The sequence below is a fragment of the Pecten maximus genome, chromosome 6 (assembly GCF_902652985.1).
Source record: "Pecten maximus chromosome 6, xPecMax1.1, whole genome shotgun sequence".
Classification (NCBI taxonomy): Eukaryota; Metazoa; Mollusca; class Bivalvia; order Pectinida; family Pectinidae; genus Pecten; species Pecten maximus.
This window is the reverse complement of record NC_047020.1, coordinates 22,754,939-22,782,002: the sequence shown is the minus strand read 5'-3', so window position 1 is coordinate 22,782,002 and position 27,064 is coordinate 22,754,939. Positions and strand designations below refer to the sequence as shown.

The 27,064-nt window shown below is 37.1% G+C and overlaps 2 protein-coding genes across 2 annotated transcripts in view; one reads left to right on the top strand and one right to left on the bottom strand.

The window, feature by feature from the left end:
• Positions 1-16,924, top strand: part of LOC117329263 — a 32,498-nt gene extending 15,574 nt beyond the window's left edge. The window contains exons 5-9 of the mRNA XM_033887124.1: positions 9,997-10,075; positions 12,212-12,303; positions 13,465-13,723; positions 14,870-14,973; positions 16,707-16,924. Coding sequence (XP_033743015.1) covers positions 9,997-10,075; positions 12,212-12,303; positions 13,465-13,723; positions 14,870-14,973; positions 16,707-16,826 — 654 coding nt within the window. The 3' untranslated portion in view covers positions 16,827-16,924. The remainder of the gene's footprint in view (positions 1-9,996; positions 10,076-12,211; positions 12,304-13,464; positions 13,724-14,869; positions 14,974-16,706) is intronic.
• Positions 16,925-19,784: 2,860 nt separating this feature from the next.
• Positions 19,785-23,344, bottom strand: LOC117330101. The gene is made up of 2 exons (XM_033888320.1): positions 22,840-23,344; positions 19,785-20,026 (listed from the first exon to the last, which is right to left on the bottom strand). Exons 1-2 carry the CDS (start codon positions 23,282-23,284, stop codon positions 19,785-19,787), a joined length of 687 nt encoding a protein of 228 aa, XP_033744211.1. The 5' UTR covers positions 23,285-23,344.
• Positions 23,345-27,064: the final 3,720 nt, after the last annotated feature.

The following is a 27,064-nucleotide window of genomic DNA, read 5'->3' as shown; positions in this document are numbered from 1 at the left end:
CTAACCAAGACTTCCAGAGTGATGATATTTGGCTGATAACTGATAAGTTCCCTGGATAAGAAAAGACAGAGTTTTTGAAAAGGAATCACCTTGGCCTATATTCAAGGTCACATGGTCAACTTCCTTAAAATCTTCAAACAAATTCATGTCATTAACTAAGACTACCAGAGTCATGATATGTAGCTAATAGGTTCCTTGGATGAAACGCAACAAAACAAAGCTAGGGAAAAGAATTTACCTTGACCCGTATTCAAGGTCACAGGTGTCAAATTCCTTAATATATCTAAACCACTTCTTCATACTAACCCAGACTTCAAGAGTCATGATTTTTGGTGGATATGTTCCCTGAATGAGGCTGGACAAAGTTTCCAAAATGAAATGACCTTGATTCATATTCAAGGTCACAGGGGTCATGTTTCATAAAACATTTAAACAACATCTTCTCACAAAACTCCTAGAGGCATGATATTTGGCTGATAGGCTCCTTCGATGAGATTTGACAATGTTTGGGAAAAGTTTAAGGTCAGAGGTCAAATAAAAAAGCTCGCTAAGGGGTCAGGTTAGTCTATTTTTAGAAAATCTTCATTTTTCAATGTTTTTCAAAATAAATTTCTTAGTATAATACAGAATGTTATTCTGATGATTTTGATGTCTTTAGTGTTTCGGTAACATTTGCATTTAACGTGGTACGCCATTTTGAATATTTCTCTCTATATTTTATGTATGCCTACGACTCACATTTTAAGTTTTTTCTCAAATTCCACCTGTGCGATTCAGCACAAACTTTGAAAAATAACTATGAGATGGTACTGACCAAGTTTTGTTATCATGGAGTCGATCCGAAATCCAATATGGCTGCCATGACGTCATGTATTGAAAAGTTTAAAATGGCCATAACTTAAAAAGGATTCATTTTACAGAGGTCATGTACCTATCTTATTTGTAGATAATGCCTGGCGCTAACTTATACTCCCCAAAAGTTTTCAGGTCAGAGGTCAAATAAAAAAGTAAGCTATGGGGTCAAGTTTGTCTATTTTTAACGTCAGGATGCCTTTGGCACCTGCCGTTATAGTCGTGGTAGGAAAATGTTGTTAGTGACACTTATGTTTCCGGTTAACAACTTCCTGTTTCTGTCATACAAATGATATACATCCGCAGCCTAATATAGTTCCAATTTTGATAGCAATTATTGACACGGTTTAACTGATGTAAACCGTGTTTACTGCAATTATTTAAAATGAAATATGAATGTTCAGTGTTCTAGACTATTTTAGAGTATAAATATAAACATTTTCCTCGTCAGTATATGCAATTTTGTTGGCGTAGGAGTACGTAGTTCTGTCTTGATCCTGCCTTGAAAACATGCATTCACAGAGAAACTATCCACATGTCTTAGACTCATATGTTCATCCTGAGTTCATATGCAGGAACATTTCATATAAGCCTAAAACCAACCCAATTTACGTAGTCAAATGCACCCGAGCATTCCACGAGATAACTTCAGCTGTCACGTGACTAATCACTAATCGGCCAAAATGGCGGTTATGTCTAATGTAAAGCTAAACCAACGACCGTTCGCAGTTTCATATTCATTTGTATGTCGCTAGAATACGCAAGAAATATCACCAGGAATTGAAGGCAAGTTGTAACAAACTACTTTGCCGTTTTTCGTGAGGATTTTATTAAATAAGGTTATTATTTGTTTATTTGAAAAGAATCTAATGATTACGATCCGTGACTGATGTACTGGCGTCGATGTCAAAACTAGATATGTCTTGTCGGACAACGCAACCACAATTTTCTATCGGAGTTAAAATATGTTACAAGGGGACATAAAATAGATGTTTGCTAGGCCTAATTAACATCTTATAGTATAAATAAAATTTAAAAAACTTAGGCTGTGTACATCTTGGATTTTGTCTTTGGTTGTACAACATATTCTGTTAATAGACCAATTTGTTGTTCAGTTGATTTTTTTCAAAGTTTACAAGCAGCTTTACTGATTCAGGAGTACATATATCAACAAGAGGCCCATGGGCCTTAACGGTCATCTGACAAACACTTACACTTACAGCAGGGACACACACCCCAATCCAGCATTATTACCATAAATTATTTATCGCAGCCAGTTATGTTTTAGATCAAATTTGGTTTTTCTCCATTTAGCTTGTCCAGGAAGAGCAGCATCATAAAGCAAAATTTTAGCCAAGTTCCCATTTTTGGGGCATGCCCCTCTGTCCCAATGGGTCAGACAAGACTCATTTATATCAATTAGGATTGCCTTTCCCCAATGATGTTTCATACTAAATATGGTTGTAATCAATTAAGGCATTAAGGAGGAATTGCATTTTTAAGAAATGTTTAACCTAAGCACTCCTTTTGCCCCATCTTTTTTTTCCCCAGGGGTCAAACCTGTCTCATTAAAAAATATGATTGCCGTCACCTAATATGTTTCACATCAAATTTGGTTGTAATGCACCAAAAGGTTAGGGAGGATTAGGATTTAACAGCAAATATTCACCAAAGTTCCCATTTTGGGGCCCTGCAGCCCCTCAGGCCCCAGGGGTCACACTAGCCTCGTTTATATAAAATATGACCACCCTTCCCAAAGGATGTTTCACACCATATTTCGTATTAATCCACCCAAGGGTTAGAGAGAAGTAGATTTATAGCAAAAATTCACCAAAGTTCCCCTTTTGGGGCCCCGCCCCTCTGGCCCTAGGGGTCAAACCAGCCTCATTTATATAAAATATGATTGTCCTCCTCCAATGATGTTTCACACCAAATTTGGTAATAATTCACTATGGGTGTTAGGAGGAATAAGATTTTATAGCAAAATTTCATCAAAGTTCCCCTTTTGGGGCCCCGCCCCTCAGGCCCCAGGGGCCACACCAGCCTCATTTATATAAAATATGACCACCCTCCACCAATGATGTTTCACACAATATCTGGTTGAAATCCACCAAAGGGTTAAGGACGAGTAGGATTTTATAGCAAAATTTCATCAAAGTTCCCTTTTTTGGGCCCGTCACTCTGGCCCCAGGGCTCACACCAGCCTCATTTATATAAAATATGACCGCCCTCCCCAAATGATGTTTCACAACATATCTGGTTGAAATCCACTAAAGGGTTAAGGAGGAGTAGGATTTTATAGCAAAATTTCATCAAAGTTCCCCTTTTGGGGCCCCGCCCCTCAGGCCCCAGGGGTCACACCAACTTCATTTATATAAAATATGACCGCCCTCCCCAAATGATGTTTCACAACATATCTGGTTGAAATCCACTAAAGGGTTAAGGAGGAGTAGGATTTTATAGCAAAATTTCATCAAAGTTCCCCTTTTGGGGCCCCGCCCCTCAGGCCCTAGTGGTCACACCAGCCTCATTTATATAAAATATGACCGCCCTCCCCAAATGATGTTTCACAACATATCTGGTTGAAATCCACTAAAGGGTTAAGGAGGAGTAGGATTTTATAGCAAAATTTCATCAAAGTTCCCCTTTTGGGGCCCCGCCCCTCAGGCCCCAGGGGTCACACCAACTTCATTTATATAAAACATGACCGCCCTCCCCCAATGACGTTTCACACCAAATTTAGTTGTAATCCACCCAAGGGTAAAGGAGGAGTAGGATTTTATAGCAATATTCACCTAAGTTCCCTTTTTGGGGCCCCGCCCTTCTGGCCCCAGGGGTCAGACCAGCCTCATTTATATAAAATATGATTGCCCTCCCCCAATGATGCTTCAAACCAAATTTGGAAGTAATCCACCCAAGGGTTAAGGAGGAGTAGCGTTTTGAAAGAAAAAGTTTACGGACGGCGCACGACGCACGGCGCACGGCGGACGACGACGGACGAAGCACGATGACTATAGGTCATCCTGACCCTTTGGGTCAGATGACCTAAAAAACAGGAAGCTGGTACCTGTTGAATTCCAATCAGTTAGTGGTGTAAAAAAGAAGTTGGAAAAGGAACGCTGTTCATCATTCCCAATAGTCAACTAGACTTGATGCAAAGTACTGAGGTATGAGTTGATTTTGCATGAAGCCATTATCTAAAGAATCTTTTTGTTGTTTTTGTCATTTTGACTCAATATACATGTACAAAAGATGTACAAGCATTGGTGGAGGTCCTGGTTTGATGATCACATGCATATTTTATTAATATTAAGACCTTAGTTACAACAAATTTAGCTGATAACATTAACAAATAAATTCTGCGTACATTTGTAACTAATACAATTTGGCTTATGTACCAGTACCATTGTCGCTGATGCTTGTACTCAATATTATACAGTATTATGATATCATTGATGTGTATAAATTATATTGGGAACTGATCTGGCAAGAATTTTCTGTATACACGTATATAAAATTTTAATTTGTCTTGTTTTAGAAATCACAAAATTCACGGATATCAACACCATTACACAATACATGCAGCATGCTCTTTTGATGAAAAATGAAATAAAACTTCAAGTACATGTACATGTTTAAAAATTCATGTTACAAGAAAACTCAGATAGTGATGAGGTACAGTAAAGCTTTTTTTAGCTCACAAACTCTTGAGAACCAAGTGTTGTTGTTTTTGTTCCTGTCCAGCAAGTGCTTGGCAGAGTTTCACAGTTCATTACAGACATTTCTATTGGTGACTGATGGTGTGCTCAGTGTAAATTGTTTACCGTGGGTTATCGTGATCTAGTTCTTACTTCAGTGTTAACTGAATGTTTTAAATGATTAAAAAAAATCTTTTATATATCAAAACTTTAGATTCAGACCACGTTTGTAGAAAATATTTAATTCGCTTTAGGGATGGGAAAAATGAACTAGTTCACAGGACTAGTTGGTAAGGGAGATGAACTAGTCCTCCTGTTTTTGAACTAGCCTCGGAACTAATGGATTAGCATATGCATCGAACCCTGATTTAGAAGATTAGCTATAAATGTACTCTGTGTAATAATGTTTTTAATATTTGCAATAGTATAGCATTATTGAAAGTTAATAACTCCTTATAATTTTCAGAAACTGATATTAGATTGGTAAGTTTGGTTATATTGTGTGGTGCTGAGATATCTAATTCTATCCTTCACATTATGTATCTTGCATTTATTGCACTGACCCTTTTTTTCACATTTACAAGGTGAGCATCTTGTGGCCCCTTGGACCTTTTATTTTAGCTTTTCCTGCATGACATTTTTTTCAACTACAACAAATTTAGGTGATTCATATTTTTGTTGGTCTAGGTTGACTACTAGTATGGTGCACTTTGTACAATTACATGGGTGACAGTTATCAGTTTTAAAACTGATTTCAGTTTTTTGGAAATATTTGTCCCCATAGACATCTGTTAAATTTAGACAAAAACAGGTATTTCAGTTTTTTGTCAGTTTGGCAACTTTCACCCATGCAATTACGATATAGTTAAGATAGCTAAATGACAAAACAAGGGCAAGAAAAGAGATAATAATAATTTCTACAAATTGAATTATATGTAAAAATGATTGGAGAAATATACATGATAACTTCGAATGCCGTTGCAGATCTCTGGACCTCCTCTGGGATTTGAAATTTACACACAAAATGTACCTTGGACCTGTAGTTTCACATTGGTTCATTTAGTGCAAAATGGCTGTCTTGAATTTTTAGCTCACCCGTCCGTCCGTAAATTTTTTCTTTAAACAACTTCTACTCAAGAACCACTGAACCAATTTCAGCCAAACTTGGCAGAAAACATCACCCTGGGAAGCCGCTTCAAGTTTGTTAAAATTATGGAGTTATCTGCCCTTGAGGCCCTGTAAGGGGCCAAAAAGGGTTAAAATTGGGTACATCTTAAAAAATCTTCTCACAAACCATTATTCAGATTGGCTTTATATTTGGTAATTTAGACTCTCTGGGGCAAGGTCTACAAAGTTTGTTCACCAAAAAAAAATTGTCAATAATCGGCCCCGCTAGGGGGCGCTGAAATCGGCAAAAAAATCAAAGTTGTCAGATTTCAACCAAATTTGGTAGGAAGTATCCTTTTGTGAAGATAATCTTATTTCCAGTCAAAAAAAGTGCACCCGTGCACTTGGGGCCACATACGGGGTCAAAATTGGGAGTGTCTGACAAAAAAAATCTTCTTATACCGAACCCTCAGTTGGATTGTTTTGATATTTGAAATATATTATCCTTAGTACATTTCATACAACGTTTGCAAACAAAAAAATATCCGTTGATAAACGGGGCCACCAGGCCAGGGTGCCACAAATGTCAAATCTATTTTTAGAAACAACAAAACTGCCAAATATCTCACAGACCATTAACTTTTTGAATCCAGATATATATTGGAGACTTGTTGAAAATTATGCACTGAATATTATGACAAAATTCCAGGGGTGTGGCATCGGCCATTTTGAAAATCTATTTTTAGAAATGACCAAAGAAATCGATTATCTCCTTTGGGGCCTCATAAGAGGTGAAAAAAAAGATTAAAATTGCTCAAACATTTCTTCATGTACCGCACACATCTCATTACATATGTATGCATTCCTCAGGTGAGCGTTCAGGCCCATGGGCCTCTTGTAGTCATTAACACTTAAGCTCACTATTTCTCTGCAAGCACTTAACAGATCTTAATGAACATGGCAACTGGTTACATTCTTTTTTTTTATACAACTGAAAGAATAATTCAACTTAAGAGTTTTTCTTAGAGTCCAGCGGCTCCTGAAATCTTTTTGTATGGGTGGTGGGGACGACACTAAATTGTATTTTATGTGTGGTGGGGGTAAAACAAAAATGAAATACATGGGTGGTTGGGATCGACAACAAGAGGCCCATGGGCCTTAACGGTCATCTGACAAACACTTACACTTACAGCAGGGACACACCCCTCAATCCAGCATTATTACCATAAATCATTTATCGCAGCCAGTTATGTTTTAGATCAAATTTGGTTTTTATCCATTTAGCTTGTCCAGGAAGAGCAGCATCATAAAGCAAAATTTTAGCCAAGTTCCCATTTTTGGGGCATGCCCCTCTGTGTCCCAATGGGTCAGACAAGACTCATTTATATCAATTAGGATTGCCTTTCCCCAATGATGTTTCATGCTAAATATAGTTGTAATCAATTAAGGCATTAAGGAGGAATTGCATTTTAAAGAAATGTTTAACCTAAGCGCTCCTTTTGCCCCATCTTTTTTTCCCCAGGGGTCAAACCTGTCTCATTAAAAAATATGATTGCCGTCACCTTATATTTCACATCAAATTAGGTTGTAATCCACCAAAAGGTTAGGGAGGATTAGGATTTAACAGAAAATATTCACCAAAGTTCCCCTTTTGGGGCCCTGCCCCTAAGGCCCCAGGGGTCTCACTAGCCTCGTTTATATAAAATATGACCACCCTTCCCAAAGGATGTTTCACACCATATTTCGTATTAATCCACCCAAGGGTTAGAGAGAAGTAGGATTTATAGCAAAAATTCACCAAAGTTCCCCTTTTGGGGCCCCGCCCCTCTGGCCCTAGGGGTCAAACCAGCCTCATTTATATAAAATATGATTGTCCTCCTCCAATGATGTTTCACACCAAATTTGGTAATAATTCACTATGGGGGTTAGGAGGAGTAGTATTGTAAAGCAAAATTTCATCAAAGTTCCCCTTTTGGGGCCCTGCCCTTCTGGCCCCAGGGGCCACACCAGCCTAATTTATATAAAATATGACCACCCTCCCCCAATGATGTTTCACACAATATCTGGTTGAAATCCACCAAAGGGTTAAGGAGGAGTAGGATTTTATAGCAAAATTTCATAAAAGTTCCCCTTTTGGGGCCCCGCCCCTCAGGCCCCAGGGGCCACACCAGCCTCATTTATATAAAATATGACCACCCTCCCCCAATGATGTTTCACACAATATCTGGTTGAAATCCACCAAAGGGTTAAGGAGGAGTAGGATTTTATAGCAAAATTTCATCAAAGTTCCCCATTTGGGGCCCCGCCCCTCAGGCCCCAGGGGTCACACTAGCCTCATTTATATAAAATATGACCGCCCTCCCCAAATGATGTTTCACAACATATCTGGTTGAAATCCACTAAAGGGTTAAGGAGGAGTAGGATTTTATAGCAAAATTTCATCAAAGTTCCCCATTTGGGGCCCCGCCCCTCAGGCCCTAGGGGTCACACCAGCCTCATTTATATAAAATATGATCACCCTCCCCAAATGATGTTTCACACAATATCTGGTTGAAATCCACCAAAGGGTTAAGGAGGAGTAGGATTTTATAGCAAAATTTCATCAAAGTTCCCCTTTTGGGGCCCCGCCCCTCAGGCCCCAGGGGTCACACCAACTTCATTTATATAAAATATGACCGCCCTCCCCCAATGATGTTTCCAACCAAATTTAGTTGTAATCCACCCAAGGGTAAAGGAGGAGTAGGATTTTATAGCAATATTCACCTAAGTTCCCTTTTCGGCGCCCCGCCCTTCTGGCCCCAGGGGTCAGACCAGCCTCATTTATATAAAATATGATTGCCCTCCCCCAATGATGCTTCAAACCAAATTTGGAAGTAATCCACCCAAGCGTTAAGGAGGAGTAGCGTTTTGAAAGAAAAAGTTTACGGACGGCGCACGGCGGACGGCGCACGACGACGGACGAAGCACGATGACTATAGGTCATCCTGACCCTTTGGGTCAGATGACCTAATAATCTTCCACTAGCATTAAAGAGATAGGGAAAGAACTATACTCAGCTATTGGAAAGTTGTCGGCAGATAAATATGTTATACACGTTTTCTTGAATATATATAAAATAGGAATAACCAGATTAAGACATTTCATCTGATACAAATGTAACTGACTATAAAATCCAATTTTAAATTTCTTATTATATGACCTCAGACATTGACGTCTCTCAGGGCCTTTGGCCCTTTGATTAGAAAATCTTCATTTTTCCATCTTTTTCCAAAATTCTTTGGAAGTATAATGTTGTATGTAATTCTAATGATTTTGATGTCCTTAGTTTTTCGGTAACATTTGTCGTTAAAGCGAGACATCATTTTGAATATTTCTCTCTATATTTCATGTATGCCCACAACTCACATTTAATATATAATATCTGAAATCAACATGGGTTCAAAAAATAAAGAACAATCAGACTTTAAAGGGATATGAAAAACTCCTAAAATGCTACCTCCCAAAAAAAGATTTCCAATCAGATCTACACATGAGTACAGTTCATAAGAGTTATCCCCCTGTAAGTAAGTGCTGATACATATGCAAATATAGCCAGGAGCCATTTTAGTCTGTGCCACTAGGAAAGCGACAGAACAATATGGTGACATATAAAGGGGAAATGTAGTGCCTTTTCTTACATTGTAATGATGGAATAGCTCTCATTTGTTTCCAAACTGTTATAAATTTCTACTGTGATGTTCTTAGTTTTTGTAATCTCCAACAGCAGTATTATAACAAGTAGTTTTGTAGGATTAATAGACTGCAACAAAACTTACTCTATCATGTTTCTAATCTGTGTTTAAGCTGCATTTTGCAAACATTTTCAAAGAATAATTACATGTATAAACAATTATCTTATGACTTTTTGAAGTAGCTACAGGCCCCATTTTACTTGTGACTTTTTGAAGTAGCTATAGGCCCCATTTTACTTGTGACTTTTTGAAGTAGCTATAGGCCCCATTTTACTTGTGACTTTTTGAAGTAGCTATAGGCCCCATTTTACTTGTGATAATATTTTAATGCAATCAATATACTGATAAGTACTAGTATATAGGATGCAAAGTCATCTTCAGTTTTGACTTTTGCAAAGGATGTGTCAGGGAAATTATTGTGATCTGTCATAGGTGCCACATAAAGAAACAGTTTGACTAAATGAGTTAGCGAAGTGTTGCTGTTAAATCTCGACAGGTCACCCAACTTTTTAAAACTGTCTGGCTAAAAATTCTCTCGTTTTTGGCCATATTTTATCATTCCATATATATCATATGAATACATGGACATATTGATTGTGTTGTCATAGGCTCGTCGGTCTCGAGTAACTGCTGACAGGACAGTCAGGGAAGACAGGGTAGATAAAGGAGTGGAACTTTTGGTAGCAGGTAAGTGCATATTTTGTGCTGCCATAGTTTACTTGATTTGATTTGATTTGGTTTATTTTGTTTAACATCCTATTAATTAATTCAAAAAGGTTTAATTGGTCTATCAATAATAAATTATCAAAATATCAGGAAAGGTATTATATTAGCCAAATTTTAACCATGGTTGCAACAAATCTAGAATTCCGTTCTGAAACATTTAATCATTTATTTGTTTGAAACCATTACTGTGATTCTTTTAATTCTTTGTATAATTTTAGGAAATATTTTTTTGATGCACCAACCATCAGTTAATGTGATTTTCCTAGTTCCTGTCATGATAAAAAATTTATTGTTATTGTTTCATTTCAAGTGTCATTTCCAATGTAATAAAAATAGATCAAGACAAATTCCCAATATTTGGTTCATATGGGAGCTGTAAGTACTAAGTCTGCATGGCCAAAGAAATGTAACTTAAAACAGAGTCAAGAGCATAAAATATTATCGATACTGTTCTTGTTGTTGAAGCAATATAGCTCAAGTCTTTAGGAGGATTTTGACCATGGACAGCTCGTAAAGGCTGGTGTAATTGTAGTTATTTGGCTTTGCCTTTTGCATATAAAATATATATATACAAAGCTTTTGTAAATGATATCTCATGAACCCCAAGGCAGATTTAGTTCCGATTCACACCATGACTTTTTACCATTAAGTATCACATCTGATTATCATCAGTAGAGGATAAAGGTCACTTGACCAATTTAAAATACAAACATTTTGTACAAGTTTTCTGATGAACCATTGTACTTTGATTTATTGATTTATTTGATGGAATTGAGTTATAATTATCTGTGTAACCAGCTTGCTCATTTTTAGCTCACCTGCCCCAAGGGCGTCCGTCTGTCCATCTTTTGGGCATCAACTTTTTCACAATATTTAAGAGGCGTAGAGACCTAATATTAGGCATGTAGCATGCTGGGATGTATGGGCTATCAAACTTATTCAAATAAATGAAGTTGAACTTCATTCAAGACTTCATTCATGGTCACAAGGGTCAAAAAGGCAAAAATCTTTAAACAACTTCTTCTCAATAACCAAGAAGCCCAGGGACTTGATATTGGGTCTGTTTGCTGGGGTAAAGGGCTTCCAAGTTTGTTCAAATGAATGACTTGTAGTATACTTGAGTGAAGGCTAGGACGTTTGTTCAAATGAATGACCTTGACCATGATTTAAGTTTGAAAGAGTTATATTGGCCAAAATATCTAAAAGATACCTTTTCAGATAACCGTGAGGCCCTGAGATCTTACATCTGGTCTCTGAAAAACTTTCTTGATTATATGTTTATGTATAAAAAGGATCACTAGATAGCAGATGAGCGATTCGAGGCCATTGAGCCCTTGGTATTGTTAAAAAGACATAAATATAGTGTAAATGATCACACCTTGGCAGCTCTTGACAAAGAAACACATTTAAAGATATGTTGCCGAAGACGATGTAGTGGCTTATAAGTTCGTAGCTAATGATGCTGAGGACAACTATAAATACAGAATGTAAATTAAAGGTATACGAGGGCCTTGTATCACAAGGCAATGTACAAAGTTATAATGTAAATGTAATTTATTTGGCGTACTCAAAGTTTAAGGCATTTCCCAATTTTAACCGAGTAACGCATTGATGAATTGGCGCACCAAAATTATTTATATAGAAACAGTGTATAGAAAGCGTGATTAGGGGAATCATAATTAAGCGTAATGCTTTCAGCACAAAAAGTGCTGAAATAAGATATCCAATAAAAATATGTACTTTACAGTATATTGGTTATGAAGCAGGACATTACCAAGTATTACAAAAATTACCATATTCAATGTAGTAATCACCCTGTGTACTTACTAAAACACAAGTGGGGTATTCTCAAAACAACCATTTACAAGGACATGTTTCCTTGTTAAAACTGGTTAGAAAAAATATAAAAGGAAGAAATGAAGTGCCTTTTTCTTTTTTTGGAAATTCTGTTTCATTAAGGTAAGCAATATTGTTATATGTTTTTACATAGTACGCCTGTCTTTTTTCACTAAAAATCAGTAGGGTTTTGCTTATAGTTGCACATTAAGCCGAATACTGTGTTTACATGTTTTCTTATCCTTCTTGTTATCTCTAAAGCATCTGGAACAGAGAATGGTGAGATAACAAAGCTGATCAAAACTCTTAAAACAGATAGGAGTTTACCTGACGCCAGGCCGAGGAATTTGAATGTAAGTATTACCTGACAATACTTGTTCACGTTTGAGCAGTTACATTCATATTTAGATTTTATTTCAAGGCATTAGGGTTTGTAAACATTTTGCATTAATTGCCACCTTAAAATGGCTCCTTAATATCCAAGAGGTCTTAAGTCATGATGTTGAACTACATTTTTATTCAATGTTTAAAGTGGCCAAGATTTGTTGAAATTAATTACAGAAGATTTATCTTTAAATATTTTGTGTCACCTGTGTGTCACAATTGGTCAACGTAGTTAATTTTTAGCATCATTTTTTCATCTGGCCCAAAGGGCCGGTGAGCTTATGCCATGGCGCAGTGTCCATCATCCGTCGTCCATCAACATTTCCTTTAAATCTCTACTAGTCCCGAACGCCTGAATGGATTTTGATGAATTTTGGAGGGGCGGGGCCAATAGGGGAAATTGAGGTAAATCCTTTGAATCCCTAATAGTTGACTGAATGCCTGAATGAATTTTGATGAAATTTGGAGGATGGGACCAAATAGGGGAAATTGAGGTAAATCCTTCGAAACCCAACTAGTTCTGGATGCTTGAATGGATTTTGATGAAATTTGGAGGAGTGGTGCTCAATAGGGGAAATTGAGGTAAATTCTTTGAATCCCTTCTAGTCCTGAATGCCTGAATGGATTTTGATGAAATTTAAGGGGTTGGGGTCCAATACGGTAAATTGAGGTAAATCCTTTAAATTCCTACTAGTTCTGAATGTCTGAATGGATTTTGATGAAATTTTGTCTTGAGTTAATGCAGGATGTGGCTCCCTTGGGGCCAGAGGGGCGGGGCCAATAGGGGAAATTGAGGTTAATTCTTTAAATTTCTACTAGTCCTGAATGCCTGAATGGATTTTGATGAAGTTTTGTGTGGTGCATAATTGGGCAAAGGATATCTAATGTTGAATAAAACAAAGGATGTTGCACTCTTGGGGCAGGAGAAAGGGGACCTAAAATGGGATATTAAGCCAAAAAAAAAAATATTGAAATCCTTTTTCTTTTTGAAGAAAGACAGAATTTTGGTCCTCCTGTAGTTTGAAATATGACATCGCCAATGCCTCATTATATTTGATCAGGATGAAACATATGCTATATCTATTTGCATTTCATTATGATGAAACTAAGATGTGCCCACTCTGTTATAGAAACTGCAAAAACCGGCCGTTCAAAGTGGACCTCCAGTAAAACCAGAAGACACCAAGCCGCACATGGATGAATCTGAAGTGAGAAACAAGAAAACAGACCAAATACAAACCAGACCTAATGTGGAGCAGACAATACATGAGGCTGACGCCGGATCAAGAAAACCTCCTGATGAGACAACTGTTGAGCCTATTCCAGAAGAAGAAATCCCGTCTATATCTTGTATTGAAGACAGTTTAGTCATGTTCGCATCAGCTCCAGGTTCGTGTTTTGTAACTTTTTTATACTTCAGTATCAACAAGATCATTACGATAGACATTGACTATAGAAAGAGGATCCTGTAAATCTGCAGAAGTTGTCTTCTGTACTGTCCCTCTAGTGGAGGACTTTGGTTGCAACTGTACAGGGTGTCTACAGCAAAAATGTTTGTAGAGGAGACAAAGAAAACATTTCCTGCAGCTTTTAATCCGTGAAGAAGAGAATAAAAAGCAATGCACATATATTATAATTGTGAATAGAAAACCAGTCTATTCTGGGTCTCGCATGTATACCTTCATTGAGAGGTGTACTGAGGATGTTTTATAATGAATGATAAACATTCCGAACTATGTACAGGTTCTCAGGAAGTATAGTCTAAACTGTTTTGGCCAGCAATACATCTGGACTATTTTTGGCCAACCGATCAAAACGTTACATTATACTATCATAATATTTAACAAAAATGACAACATCTACCTAAAATGAAATTTGTCAAACAGAAATTGTAACATTTATTATTGTTACCTAACTTTCTATGTAAATAAAGTATTTTTGACTGTTGACCGGTCAATATTTTTTACTGTTGACTGGCAATAGGTACATCTGCATGCGCCCAAACACTAAAATGATTGCGATGAAGTATCTTTCTGATCGTGATTTAAAACAGTATATATCTAGTAATGCCTTGCAATGGTTGCTAAGTCGAATTAAGTCAGAAAGGTTGAATACAGGGATTTGACTAACACAAAGAATGTCATAAAGTGGTCTCCTACAGCATACTGCGAGGCCAAAGAAAAGTTAACTTTGGAGTTCGAAAATGCACCAAAGCCGGCATTAACTGGTTACTGAGTAATTTTGATACGGAACTCAGCCTTATAGAACCCAATATCTGGATATTTTGGATTAATCAGGTAACAAAACAGTTGTTTCATGCCTTATCAATCAATTGTCAAAACTCTCCCCATCAACTACTAAACCTCTATTACAGTTTAATATCCTGGTATAGACCCACATTGTACATTGAATTTTGTGTTTTCATGGTTGATAAATGAATACAAGAAATCTAGGTAAAATACTTTATGTTGGGAATCTATAAAAACTTTCTTGAAACCACAAAAAAAGTACCGATGAATATGTCATCATTTCCAGGAAAAGAGGCGTACAGACTTTCCTATAAAGGTGGATGGCTGATGAAGACATTGTGTGAAAGTCTGAAAGATTGGAGGTCAAATCCTGACCAGGACTTATTACAGGTAACAATGTATTGTAGTTACACTAGGTTTTCTTACCTGAAACCTCATCCTGCCTGTCCATTATTGCCCAACTTTGATTTATTTTAACTTTCTAGGACTTATTTTTGGATAGGCAAGATTAGTTGTTGTTATTCATCTGGTCAATTTCAAATTCAATATGGCCCCATAGTGGAAATTTTGGGGGAAAAAAACATATACAATGTATTGATAAATGCTCAAGTTCTACCAGCTTTATTTATCCAAAAGCTATTGGAAATTATCTGGGACATAAAGTGTATAGATGTTTGGATTTGGATGTTTGACATGGGGGTATTGAAGTCATTATGAAATGTGATCGTGCAATCATTAGTTTTTCCAATCAAAATACCCATTATGGATGGACGGTTGCAAATTATTTTGATTTGTATGAATTTGATCCTCCTGCATCGACGGTTTCCCCTTATATAAACAGTTTATGTGGGGAAACACCTCGTTGTAACTTGCTAGCCCCCCATCGGAAACCCGACTCTAGTTTTGGATTGTGTTCGTCCGTCCTTCTGTCCATCTTTCTGGCATCCTTCCTTCTGCTTATTAATAAGATTCTTTATTCCATGAATGTTTGTAATACTTAAAATAATTTGTTTCCATACAGTATGATCCTGAAACATCTGTATGCACATTTGTCATTTAAGATGTAATATTTTCTTTTAAATGCAATTTACCAGATTCGGGTATCAAATATTTCTGATTCAGGAAATGGTGTCCACATGATACATTTGAATTGGTAAAATACCAAATTAGAATAATTTATATTATAAGTTCAAATAAGAACGGTTAATTTTACACCCTTGAATTTTTGGTTTTCACATATTAAATTAGTGATGTAACTAAACTCAATTCCACCACATTCAATCAATAAATATGTGTCACCAGATCAAATGGTAATAGGCCAACACTTATCAGTAAATATCCATCGGACTCATTTATCATCTGTGCATTTCTCACATATAACTTCACCTTGGGTGGAGTCTGTAATTAGCTGAATTGCCTTATTTATTTTTGGTTGTGATGTCAGCTGTTATATGAAGATATTAACCCTGACCTAAAACTAAAAATGGATGATGACAAAATCTACTCTAGAATCAAATCTATATTCTTCAATTGCATTACTCCTGTAACCCCCAATTTCATTTTAGCCTGAAATAATGAGTTGGAATGTTGGAATTAAATCAATTTTAAGATTATTTATTATGAAGGTTTAGACTCTGAGCCAATACAGGTCCTGTGTTGTTTTGTTCCTATGTCCCCAAATTCCTCTAAGAAGAAAAAAAACTGCCATTGCATATTGACCAATAACATTACCTAGTCATGAAAAGGGCTGTTTTGATGGTGCCAAAAATTATATGCTAAGAGGTGAAATAGATATAGGCAGTAGAACAAAAATCATTGGCCATATTTAAAGGTTGAACACTAAAACTTTTTGATTATTAAGGTCAGCATTCAGTGTAAAAGTCTGTCAGAAATTTTTTCTCTTTACCATATAGTGTTTTCTTTTATATTTTTTCCATACTCGATACTTAAGGGGGAAACGTATCCCTGTAGATCTGGGGATGTTTTCCCCATCAATAGTTCATTTAGTTATTGAAACTTTAGATTGATTTTGGTTTAATAATACATCCATTGGCAAAATTATTTTAAGCAATATTTTTAATTGAAAAAAAAAAACTTCAGTGAAATGTTTATCTTTTCAACAGGTGCTGACCGGAGTCATTGGTAAATTGGCGATTGAAAAGGAGACGGATGAAGGCTACAAGTCGGCAGCATGTTTTACCCACATGTTAACAAAGGACATCTATCTCTGTCCGGGGAAATAAGTGAGACATTATGTGTGTAATTTAATATGTTGATAAGTACAGATATACATTTTATAGGATGTGTAGAAACGTTATTGAGTACATATGTATATAGAGGGAACATTTATTGTCATAATTTAATTCTGTATGTTACTTATACAGTATATAATACTCTATGATGTTTTTACAGTATGTTGTACTATATGGTACATGTATAGTATTACTGTATCCTACTTATATAGTGTGTAATACTGTATGCTATTTATATACATGTAGTATGTATTACTGTAACTTACTAATATAGTAACAATGTATGTTATTTATAAACTATATAACACTTTATGATTGTGTAAATTGAACAATTATCTATTTCTAGTAATATGCATCCAGCTAGCATCTGTTTGTTAGGTTCCAGTACCTATATTGGACCATACCGTTATTACTTACTAGATGCTATATGCATGTACATATATTATGCGCCCGTCTAATTTGACGGAAGTATTATGGTATGGCATTGTCCGTTAGTTGGCCTGTCCGACTTAAACTTTTGTTGGTCTGGCGATTTTGTTTACCCTTTGTATATTCTAGTATTTGTTTTTTTGTCCGGAGATCTCCCTCCTACATTTTTGAGTTTTTCTTTGAAATTTGTTGGCTTTATAATCACAATATGAAGTTGTGTTTGCCTGAAAAGAATTTTGAATCAAATATTTTCGCAAACATCAATGCCTTTTGCTATTTGATTTTTGTCCAGAGATCTACATTTTTCGATCGATTTCTTTCAAACATGGAACGTATTATAGTTATGATATAATATTATCTTTCCATGAGAAAATTTGTATTCAACAATTTGTGCAGAAGTTATTGCTCTTTGTTTAATTAAAGTACTTGAACATTCTCTGGAAATCTCCTTCGACAGTTTCCAATCAATTTCTTTGAAACTGTGTAGGCTTCATAATCATGATATCAAGTTGTGCTTAATGAGTTGGAAATTTTTAATTACTTTATACTTTCCTCAAACTATCAGACTTAGAAGTGGAAGGTGAGATTTTATAGCATTCCAGCTATCCACCCTTAAGGTGATTTTAATTCTCTCCCCTGCCTGGTCAACGATATTTACAACATAACAACTGTATGCCCGTAACAATTTATTGTATAACACATTAGAAGGCGTCAGCCAGTTAGGGTGCCATGCTCCACTTTACTTAAATGTCTCTGGTATGCAAATGGCATAAGCAAGGCAACCCCAAAAGGAAATACACCTCTAGCACTACATGCAAGCTTGTTATCGAACACACAGCTTTAAGCATCTACATGATCAAACTCAAATAAATGAAGATCAATTTAAACAAAGCTCAATTAAACAAAACTCAAATTAAACATAGCTCAAATTAAACATAGCTCAAATTAAACATAGCTCAAATCAAACAAAGCTCAAATTAAGCAAATTAATAATACTTATGAATAAGCATGTTAATAAGCAAACATATTAAACACAAATACAAGCAGTTTGAGGGGCCGCATGGGGTCCTATCTATGACCAGGGAGGGAGGGAGGGAAAACAAAGTTGACACGCAAGCCAAAGTATCTCGAATGAATAAAACTTCTGTGATTCAAACCTAAACCGGGACCTAGGGGACCCTGGGTAAATCGGGGATTGGACGGAGGCCGTGAGTACCAGCTTACTTCACTGACCAATCATTGGACCCACAGGGACACACCCCTCACAGGCCCAGGCAAACGGGAAAACAATTAGCCATTTTACATTAAAATTTTACAATTCTCTCCCCTGCCTGGTCAACGATATTTACAACATAACAACTGTATGCCCGTAACAATTTATTGTATAACACATTAGAAGGCGTCAGCCAGTTAGGGTGCCATGCTCCACTTTACTTAAATGTCTCTGGTATGCAAATGGCATAAGCAAGGCAACCCCAAAAGGAAATACACCTCTAGCACTACATGCAAGCTTGTTATCGAACACACAGCTTTAAGCATCTACATGATCAAACTCAAATAAATGAAGATCAATTTAAACAAAGCTCAATTAAACAAAACTCAAATTAAACATAGCTCAAATTAAACATAGCTCAAATTAAACATAGCTCAAATCAAACAAAGCTCAAATTAAGCAAATTAATAATACTTATGAATAAGCATGTTAATAAGCAAACATATTAAACACAAATACAAGCAGTTTGAGGGGCCGCCAAGCCTCCGGCCACCAAGCCCGAAAAAACTGCGGGAGGCTGATAACTTGGTTAATGATGCAATGCTAAAATTGCATCTCTCATGTTTCTGCAAACCTGAAGCCTATCCTCTAAGGAAAAACTGATATACGTTTTGTAGGCGTCGCTGGCCCAATCCCCCTGCACCTGAATTAACTCCCCTGGAATCCCCAAAGAAAAGGCCCAAGTGGCCCCTCCCCTGCGAAAACTATGCGAAGAGAACGAGGCAGCATCTAGGCCTACACTATGAATAAGTTCCCGTAGCCTCTGCTGAAATTGTGGGTAACAAAAGGGGACAATTTTCTTTCCTGTAGTCTTAAGGAAGGCTGGGGCCCTGGGACGTGCAGGGTTTAGATCAGTCATGCGAACAAAGGCATGTAAAGGACAAAGTGGGGACCCATGAATGGCCACCAGAGGGGAACGCACGATCCGATGTCCGAATTGATTGGTCTTAGACCACTTTACGACAACCAAGAGGACCCCATCCTCTACTAAAATATCCTGTCGTAAAAGATGTTTACTAGGGTCAAATTTGTGACTACTATTAGGCATTAAATTAGACTTCCGCAGCATGAGATAGAAACTGAATAAAAACATACACCACAGAGTGGTGTCCTCTGGATCATCATGATCTAGTCGCTGATGTATCTTACCGAGAATCTGAGGGGTGATAGGTTTCGCTTGAGAGGGACAATGTGGGTTCAACCTCGACAAACCTTTCAAAACTAAGTTCAGTTCATATTGTCTAATGTCATACTTTGAGTTTAGCAACATGTGAAGAGTTTTGACTCCCGCTATATAGTTGCGAATAGAATCGACACTGAGCGTAAAGGCATATAATCTCCGTGCTTACCGGCAACGGCTGTTTCCGGAACGCTTCGCAAAACAGAAAATAAGCTTTCCATTGTGTACGGAAATTTCTATAAGTACCCTCAGCGAAGGCTGCTCTAGCGGACACCTTGAGATCTTTCCTAAGCTGTGACCAGGCAGTGTCTGGAAGGATGAAACAGGAGTCATAAAAGCCTGATATCGCTAAAATTTACCTTATAAACTAGGAAAAGATACACTGCTATGTATATAGTGTCAACATATGTACAAAACTGAAGAAAAAGGTAAACCACCAAGAGAGGGATACATCACTATATATATACCCTGTCTCAACTACTATGTATAGATAATCTACCAAGAGTGGGAGAAGGAGAACATGCTAGAGGGTACTACCTCCTCTACCAGGTCAACTTCCTTGGTCAAACGGATGAACTCCTGCTGGTGTATAACATCTAAATGCCACCTGGATAAATGGTCTGGTAGTCGATTTTGAATTCCAGAGATGTGTTGCGCCCTGATCTCAAATTCAAAACTAGCAGCAAAGTAACATATCTCTCTGAGACAGCTCTGCATAAATTGAATTCTGGACCTACCTGAGTTGAGGACCGATACCGTGGCTTCGTTGTCACATAGTATGACAATTCTCTTACCTTTAAAGGCACTGGCCCAGAGTTTTATACTCACCATAACTGTTAACAACTCTAGGATGTTTATACATGGGGACGGTTGAAGGATGGTGTCTGGGAACTCTGTATGAAAGTATCTACCCATGAAGTAGCCTCCCCCGCCTGTGAGACAAGCATCTGAGGCAAACTCAGTGTCTGGAGTGGACCATTGTTCCAGAAACATAATGGACACACCGTTATACTGTGCCAGAAAAATGTGCCACCACAATATGTCCTTTCTCACCTCTTCTGAAATACTCCAGGAACGATGGCTGTCCTGACCAATCGACCGGAGCCAGTTCAATATACGGCTAACAAAAAGTCGACCTGGACGAACACAGGCAGCGACAAACTGTAATTTTCCCAGCAGGGATTGAATCTCCTTTAAGGAAGCCCTTTCCTTTTTCAACCATTCGCAGGTTAAGATTCCTATTTCCTGCAACCTAAAATCAGGGACCTCTAAGACCATCCTGACTGTGTCAAACAAGACACCCAAAAAAACCATACGAGTGGCAGGAGGCTCTGCCTTCTTCTCCGATTCGATAAAGCCACAATCAGAGAGAAGGGAACCAAGTCTCCAGAAAGCCAAATCTGCCATGTCCGGGCACTCAGCCCCTGCAAAATCATCTAGATAATTGAGGACCAGAAAACCGTCCTGCAGCATTAAGAACGAAATCAGACTTGTGACTCTTTGACAAATGTACGCTGCCGAACGCAAACCCATAGATAAGACCCGATCAAAATACATCTTACCTTCCCAAGAGAAACCTAAAAAACGAATATCTCCCGGGTCGATGGGAATTTGTCTGTAAGCCTTCCTAAGGTCTCTCTTGAAAAGACAACAACCCCTCCCTTTCTCCTTGATAATCTCTACCAGGTCATCTACCCTGGGGTATGACAATGAGATGGGGTCCCCTAAATATGAAGTCTTGGGGATACAACTATTTACTGACTTAGAGTCCGGAAAGCTCAAATCCAAAATTATGCGTCTTTCCTCAGAATCCCTCTTTGGAACTGAGTTTAAGGGGGAAATCACCATGGGTAAGGAAAACGGATTTTCCTCAAATGGACCTAACACCGACTCATTTGCCAACTCAATACGTAAATACTCACTTATTTCCTGAGGAAAGTCTGTAGCTCCTTTGTGATTTCTGTACTTGATAGAAGAACTTACCTCTGAAGTAGCCTCCTGGCGATGAATTAAGAGGTGGTTGTCTAACCCTATGGGAAAACCAAACTCTAAAAATTTTAAAACCTCTAGATCCGAGTACAACTCTAACCTGTCTTTCATATATCTGATGTTAAAATTTGACTTAACAGGGGTCCTTTGGGTATTAAAATTAAAGCAGGATTGAACCTGTAAATTTCTAACAGTTTCTTCGGGTACCTCAGAAACTATATCATCTACAGCGTCTATAGGTATATGTCTATAATCAATATCTTGGCCACCCGATACAAACAAATTACCTCCAAATTCAAAAGGCACATACTCGGGTTCTATAATTGAGGTGTCTGGATCTATCTCAATACCTACAGACGGGACGGTTAGTCACAAGGCATTTGGACATGTCTCTGCTGATTCAGGATGTTGTCTTTTTACCCCATCTTTTTTCCAACATGTGGCACAGATATGTAGCAAATGCCTTTTGACACCCCGTATGTCGCCATCATGATCCCCTCTTTCGCTACAACGATTTTTCTGAAACATTACACAAAACCAAACTCTCCCAGAGTCCGACTGAATCGGACCACTATTTCTGGGCTTCTCATTTTTTTGCATCAACACATGTTTCGCCAAAATTGGGACTTCAATACTTGAGGGATCATCTGACCATGATCTCTCACCCAACTCTATCTTGCGAAGCCATGCCGCATACCATGCAAGCAAGGCTTTCCATTCATAAATATTGCTATAATACACAATTTTCCGAAGGAATACTGTCCTTCCTTCCTTCTCTGAAGCAGAGCTCGTCTTGGAAATTATCTCAAGCTCTCCCGCCACAAATAATTTAAAGGTGAGATCTTGAAACTGGGGATTCTTACTTACATATTCGTATTGAAGAAAGTGGTGGGGATAAGCTTGAGGGAATTTCACGACGTCTCCAGCTTTAGCTTTCAAACCAGATCTGAGTTTTTCACCCTTACGTGCTCGTTTAAAGCTATTGTAGGAAGCCGATGAGGCGACTGATAGAGTGTCAGAGTCAGTATCACTACCGGAAAATTCCGGCAACACCCTGGACATCTTCTTGCTCGATCTGCTGACCAGCTGGTCCATTTTTCTCAGTTTAATCAAGTCTATGTCGTTGGGCATACCTGAACCAAGGCCAGTCGCTGCTGATTGAGGCTGATCCTGCTGGATGTCATCTAACTGCCTCTGAAGATCATCCCGCTTCTTCCTTCTGTCCTTTAATGCACTGTTCAATCTGGCCGACTCCAGTTTTTTCTCTAACAGCGCGATCTCCCGGTCTGCCTCCTCAAGGCGCTTGTCCACATCACTAACCAAAGGAGACTCGATGCAAACGTTCTCTAGACTGCGATTAGCCCGGGGCGTGACAGATTTACCCCCTTCAGCCATTCCTGCACACGAAGCGAATAATAGGTCCTCTTGATTTGCAATGTTTATAGACAGTTCTTGAGGGTTCGTTTCAGATATATCGGACACACTACTGTTCCAATTCCCTTCGTGTAAGGATCGATAATCAATTCGGGATTTGGTTCTACGATTTCTCTGCATGACCCAATCAAGTTCATTCACCATTCACCGGCCATATTAACAAGTGCGTAAATCGATGTTCCCAACACAAATCGGATCGTTGGACTCGTAGCTCGAAGTTCCCAACACAATGGGAAATAAATCGAGAGTTCGTAATTATACAGCTTAATCAGGTTTCGTGTCGAAGAATTGATTCTCCTGATCTTCTGTTACTCGAATATGCTCGTGATTGATACCATCGTAATGAAAGTTCGGTCGTATGTGCCCGACTTAGGCTCCGAACTTCCGACTTGACGTGACAAAAAACAAAGTTGACACGCAAGCCAAAGTATCTCGAATGAATAAAACTTCTGTGATTCAAACCTAAACCGGGACCTAGGGGACCCTGGGTAAATCGGGGATTGGACGGAGGCCGTGAGTACCAGCTTACTTCACTGACCAATCATTGGACCCACAGGGACACACCCCTCACAGGCCCAGGCAAACGGGAAAACAATTAGCCATTTTACATTAAAATTTTACAATCTTATTTTAATGAAAGATGTTGTATAACAATATATGATTTTCGACCTTATAACACTTACAACATTCAATGGAAGTACAGAGGAGCCCACTTATTTGCATATCGGTTATTTGAATATCCCGCTTATTTGCATAAAATTCTCAGGTCCCGATTTTTTTCTTCTTTATCTTTGTATTTTAATCCCGTGTATTTGCATCGACTAAAACACCGACTCCCGCTTATATGCATATAAAAATTCCAAAAAATCGAAAAAAATTAATTGATTTCAGGGTATTTTGTGATTTTCCCGTAATGAAAGTTTTATGAAAAGTGTTTTTAACTTACATATTGATTCGACATGATTTACAACGTTATCTAATCATTGGTTCCCACTTCGTCAAAACAGGTTATGTTCGATGCATCGATATCGACATTTAGTTATTATCCAGACCATATCAGTAGCATTGTGAAGAAGAATTACTGAATAAAATATTGATATGTCTCATCTTTTGATGAGATTTGTTTATTTATTATAGCATCGATCCAAACCTGTGTTCTGTGCACTTGAACACTCGCCGATCGCCATGATTGTTTACTAGGCGCGTTGCATTGTGGGGGCATAGTGTAAGGAACGACAACTCTTTGTGTGTGTGCGCCATTTTCCAAAACAAACCCAAACGACAATGCACATCTCACGGTCATTTAAGACAGGCTATTGCTTAAGCAGTTCATCATCTATGATCAAACAACTAATATACTCATAGCAGGAACAAAACACATCTCAAGACGATAATGAATGTTTATTGAAACGATGACATTGTACATCGTAGTGCCAACCCACGCGTGTATGACCGATTTCGGACCCACAGACTCGGGAGTGACAAGTAGTAAACGATGAAGTACAAATGTATATGCAAATATTTGTACATTTACAAAGAATAACAACCCATTTATTTCGTATTTACTCTTATATTTTAAATAATGTTTTTTTTTAAATATGTTTTTAATGCAAATAACGTAAACAATCATATAGCGCTCGTTTTGAGTACCTACCTGACGATCTACATAGTGTATAAGAGGGGCCAAAACCCAACTCCGCCTATACGAATACTCTGTATATTTAATTTCCATTTATAGGAGCGAATGAAGCAATTGTTTTAAGTATATGCAGTAAATTAATTTACGCTATTCCCAGATCCTCATTGTGAACAAAATAAAATGTGCTCTTTAATTTACATCGATTTAGTAATTGTGTAAGAATTAGAACTTTATGGCAGCTCTACATGGCAAAATTTCAGCTATAAATGATCTCGATTCCGAATGAATATAATGATTTAAAACTGCAATATCTATCGCGTTTTAAAAGTCGGTAAAATGAACTCAAATAAATAGTTTACAACATGTTTCATATAACATTTTCATTCATTTTATGACATGTATATGTTATGTGTGTGGTGAAAACGTATACACTTTATATAAGATTTTTGTATCATTTATTTATCTGTGCGACGATACACCAAACACTGATTATTAGATGAATTGATGCCAAAGACATTGTGACTTTTACATTGAAGACAATTATTTGATTAAATAATTTCATGAAGCACGTTATAACCTTGAAAAAAGTTTAAAAATTTCATTTTTTCAAATAATATACATGTATATATCTTGTTGAGGGAGAGAGTTTATTCAATATTGTATATCATTATGAGTGGTATAGTGCTGTGTGTTTTTGAAGGGACATTTATTGTATATTACACCAAGTAAGTGGTAACAGGATTCACAATCAAAACTATAACAACCTCTCAATATTCAAAATGTCTTGATAGAAACGTTTAATTATATGTGTAAATTGTAATTAAAAAAATAATGACATCTCAATATTCACAATGTCTTGACAGAAACATTTAATAAAATGGTAAAGGGGTTTAGAAATATAAAGACCTTGCACTTTCGACAGTATATTGACCAAAATGTTAAATTAAATTGTAAAGGGGTTTGGAAATATAAAGAATTCTCACTATTGACAGGATATTGGCCGAAACGTTTAATCAAGATGTTTAAGTGGGTTGTTAATAAATAATCCTCTAGGTCTGTTAGCAGACACAGGCTATAAATAAAGTGTTATCAATGTTTTATGTGAACTGTAAATTGTCGTTGGTCGTTCAGACTATACTGCCTACACTTAAATACCTTCATCCTTGGGTGTTATCAATGAAAGCTTCTGAGAGAAAAAAAAAATGGAATACTCTTCTACATTTCTTGTAGATATGTGTTAATTTATCACCGAGTAAAAGACATTTTATGTATATTGGTCATCTTATACATATCTAAAATGTTGTATCACTTTGAATTTTCATTAAATCACCTGTCGAAAATCAATCAAGATAACTAGATAATATTTTATTGTGTTTTATTTCATATGTCAAATGTGCCATATAAGTTAAAATGTTAATGATCGTAGTTATTTTTTTAAGGAGTGTGCCTAATGTATTGATGCATATCTCAAGACATGATACACAGAAGATAAGCCTGACATAGACCTAATAAAGATCATTCAATGGAGGGCGCCAAGATCCCTCTGGGATCTCTTGTTTAAGAATTAGGATATTTTGTATATATCTATTGAGTAAAAGCTGAATATATTCTTTACATGCAAAATCGATTCACATATATATGACCTTCAGTTGCTTTGCTCACAATATGGAAATAGATTGATCTCGTTTTTGAAAAATCTGAATTTTACGTTAATGAATTATATATGTTTATATCTAGATATTTTAGATATAATGCCATATATGTTGTAGTTTACAACTTCCTGTTTAGTTTTACCTTCTGCTGTGTGATTGATATCCTGTGTTGTTTTCATTTGATTTTTTTTTTCATATGAGTTTTATCTGAGAAATTTGTTATCATAAGCCAAATTTAGTTTTCAAATAGTCATTCAAGAAAAAATCTCAACCTCCTATGAGGAAACAATTTCTTCTGGAACATCAGGCGATTGAAATTGGCATTCTTTATACATTTGTAGGTGAATAGTTATTAAGATGACATGGAATCAGACCTCCGAGGTACAGGAGTGTCTCGCTGAAAGGTGTTGATGTCTTGAGTATTTTTTAACAGTCCCCTTTACCTGTTGTGCCAGTATACGACACGAATAGATGTGTGGTAAAACTTCGTCATTTGTGATACCAAAACTTATATTTTTATACATTGCTTACATAAACAGTATGAAATACTTAATGTTGCTTGTCTGGTTTTGTCGATGTAGCATTCTTGAAAGAGCTTCACAGCATACATGTAATGTTGATAGCATGTTTAGG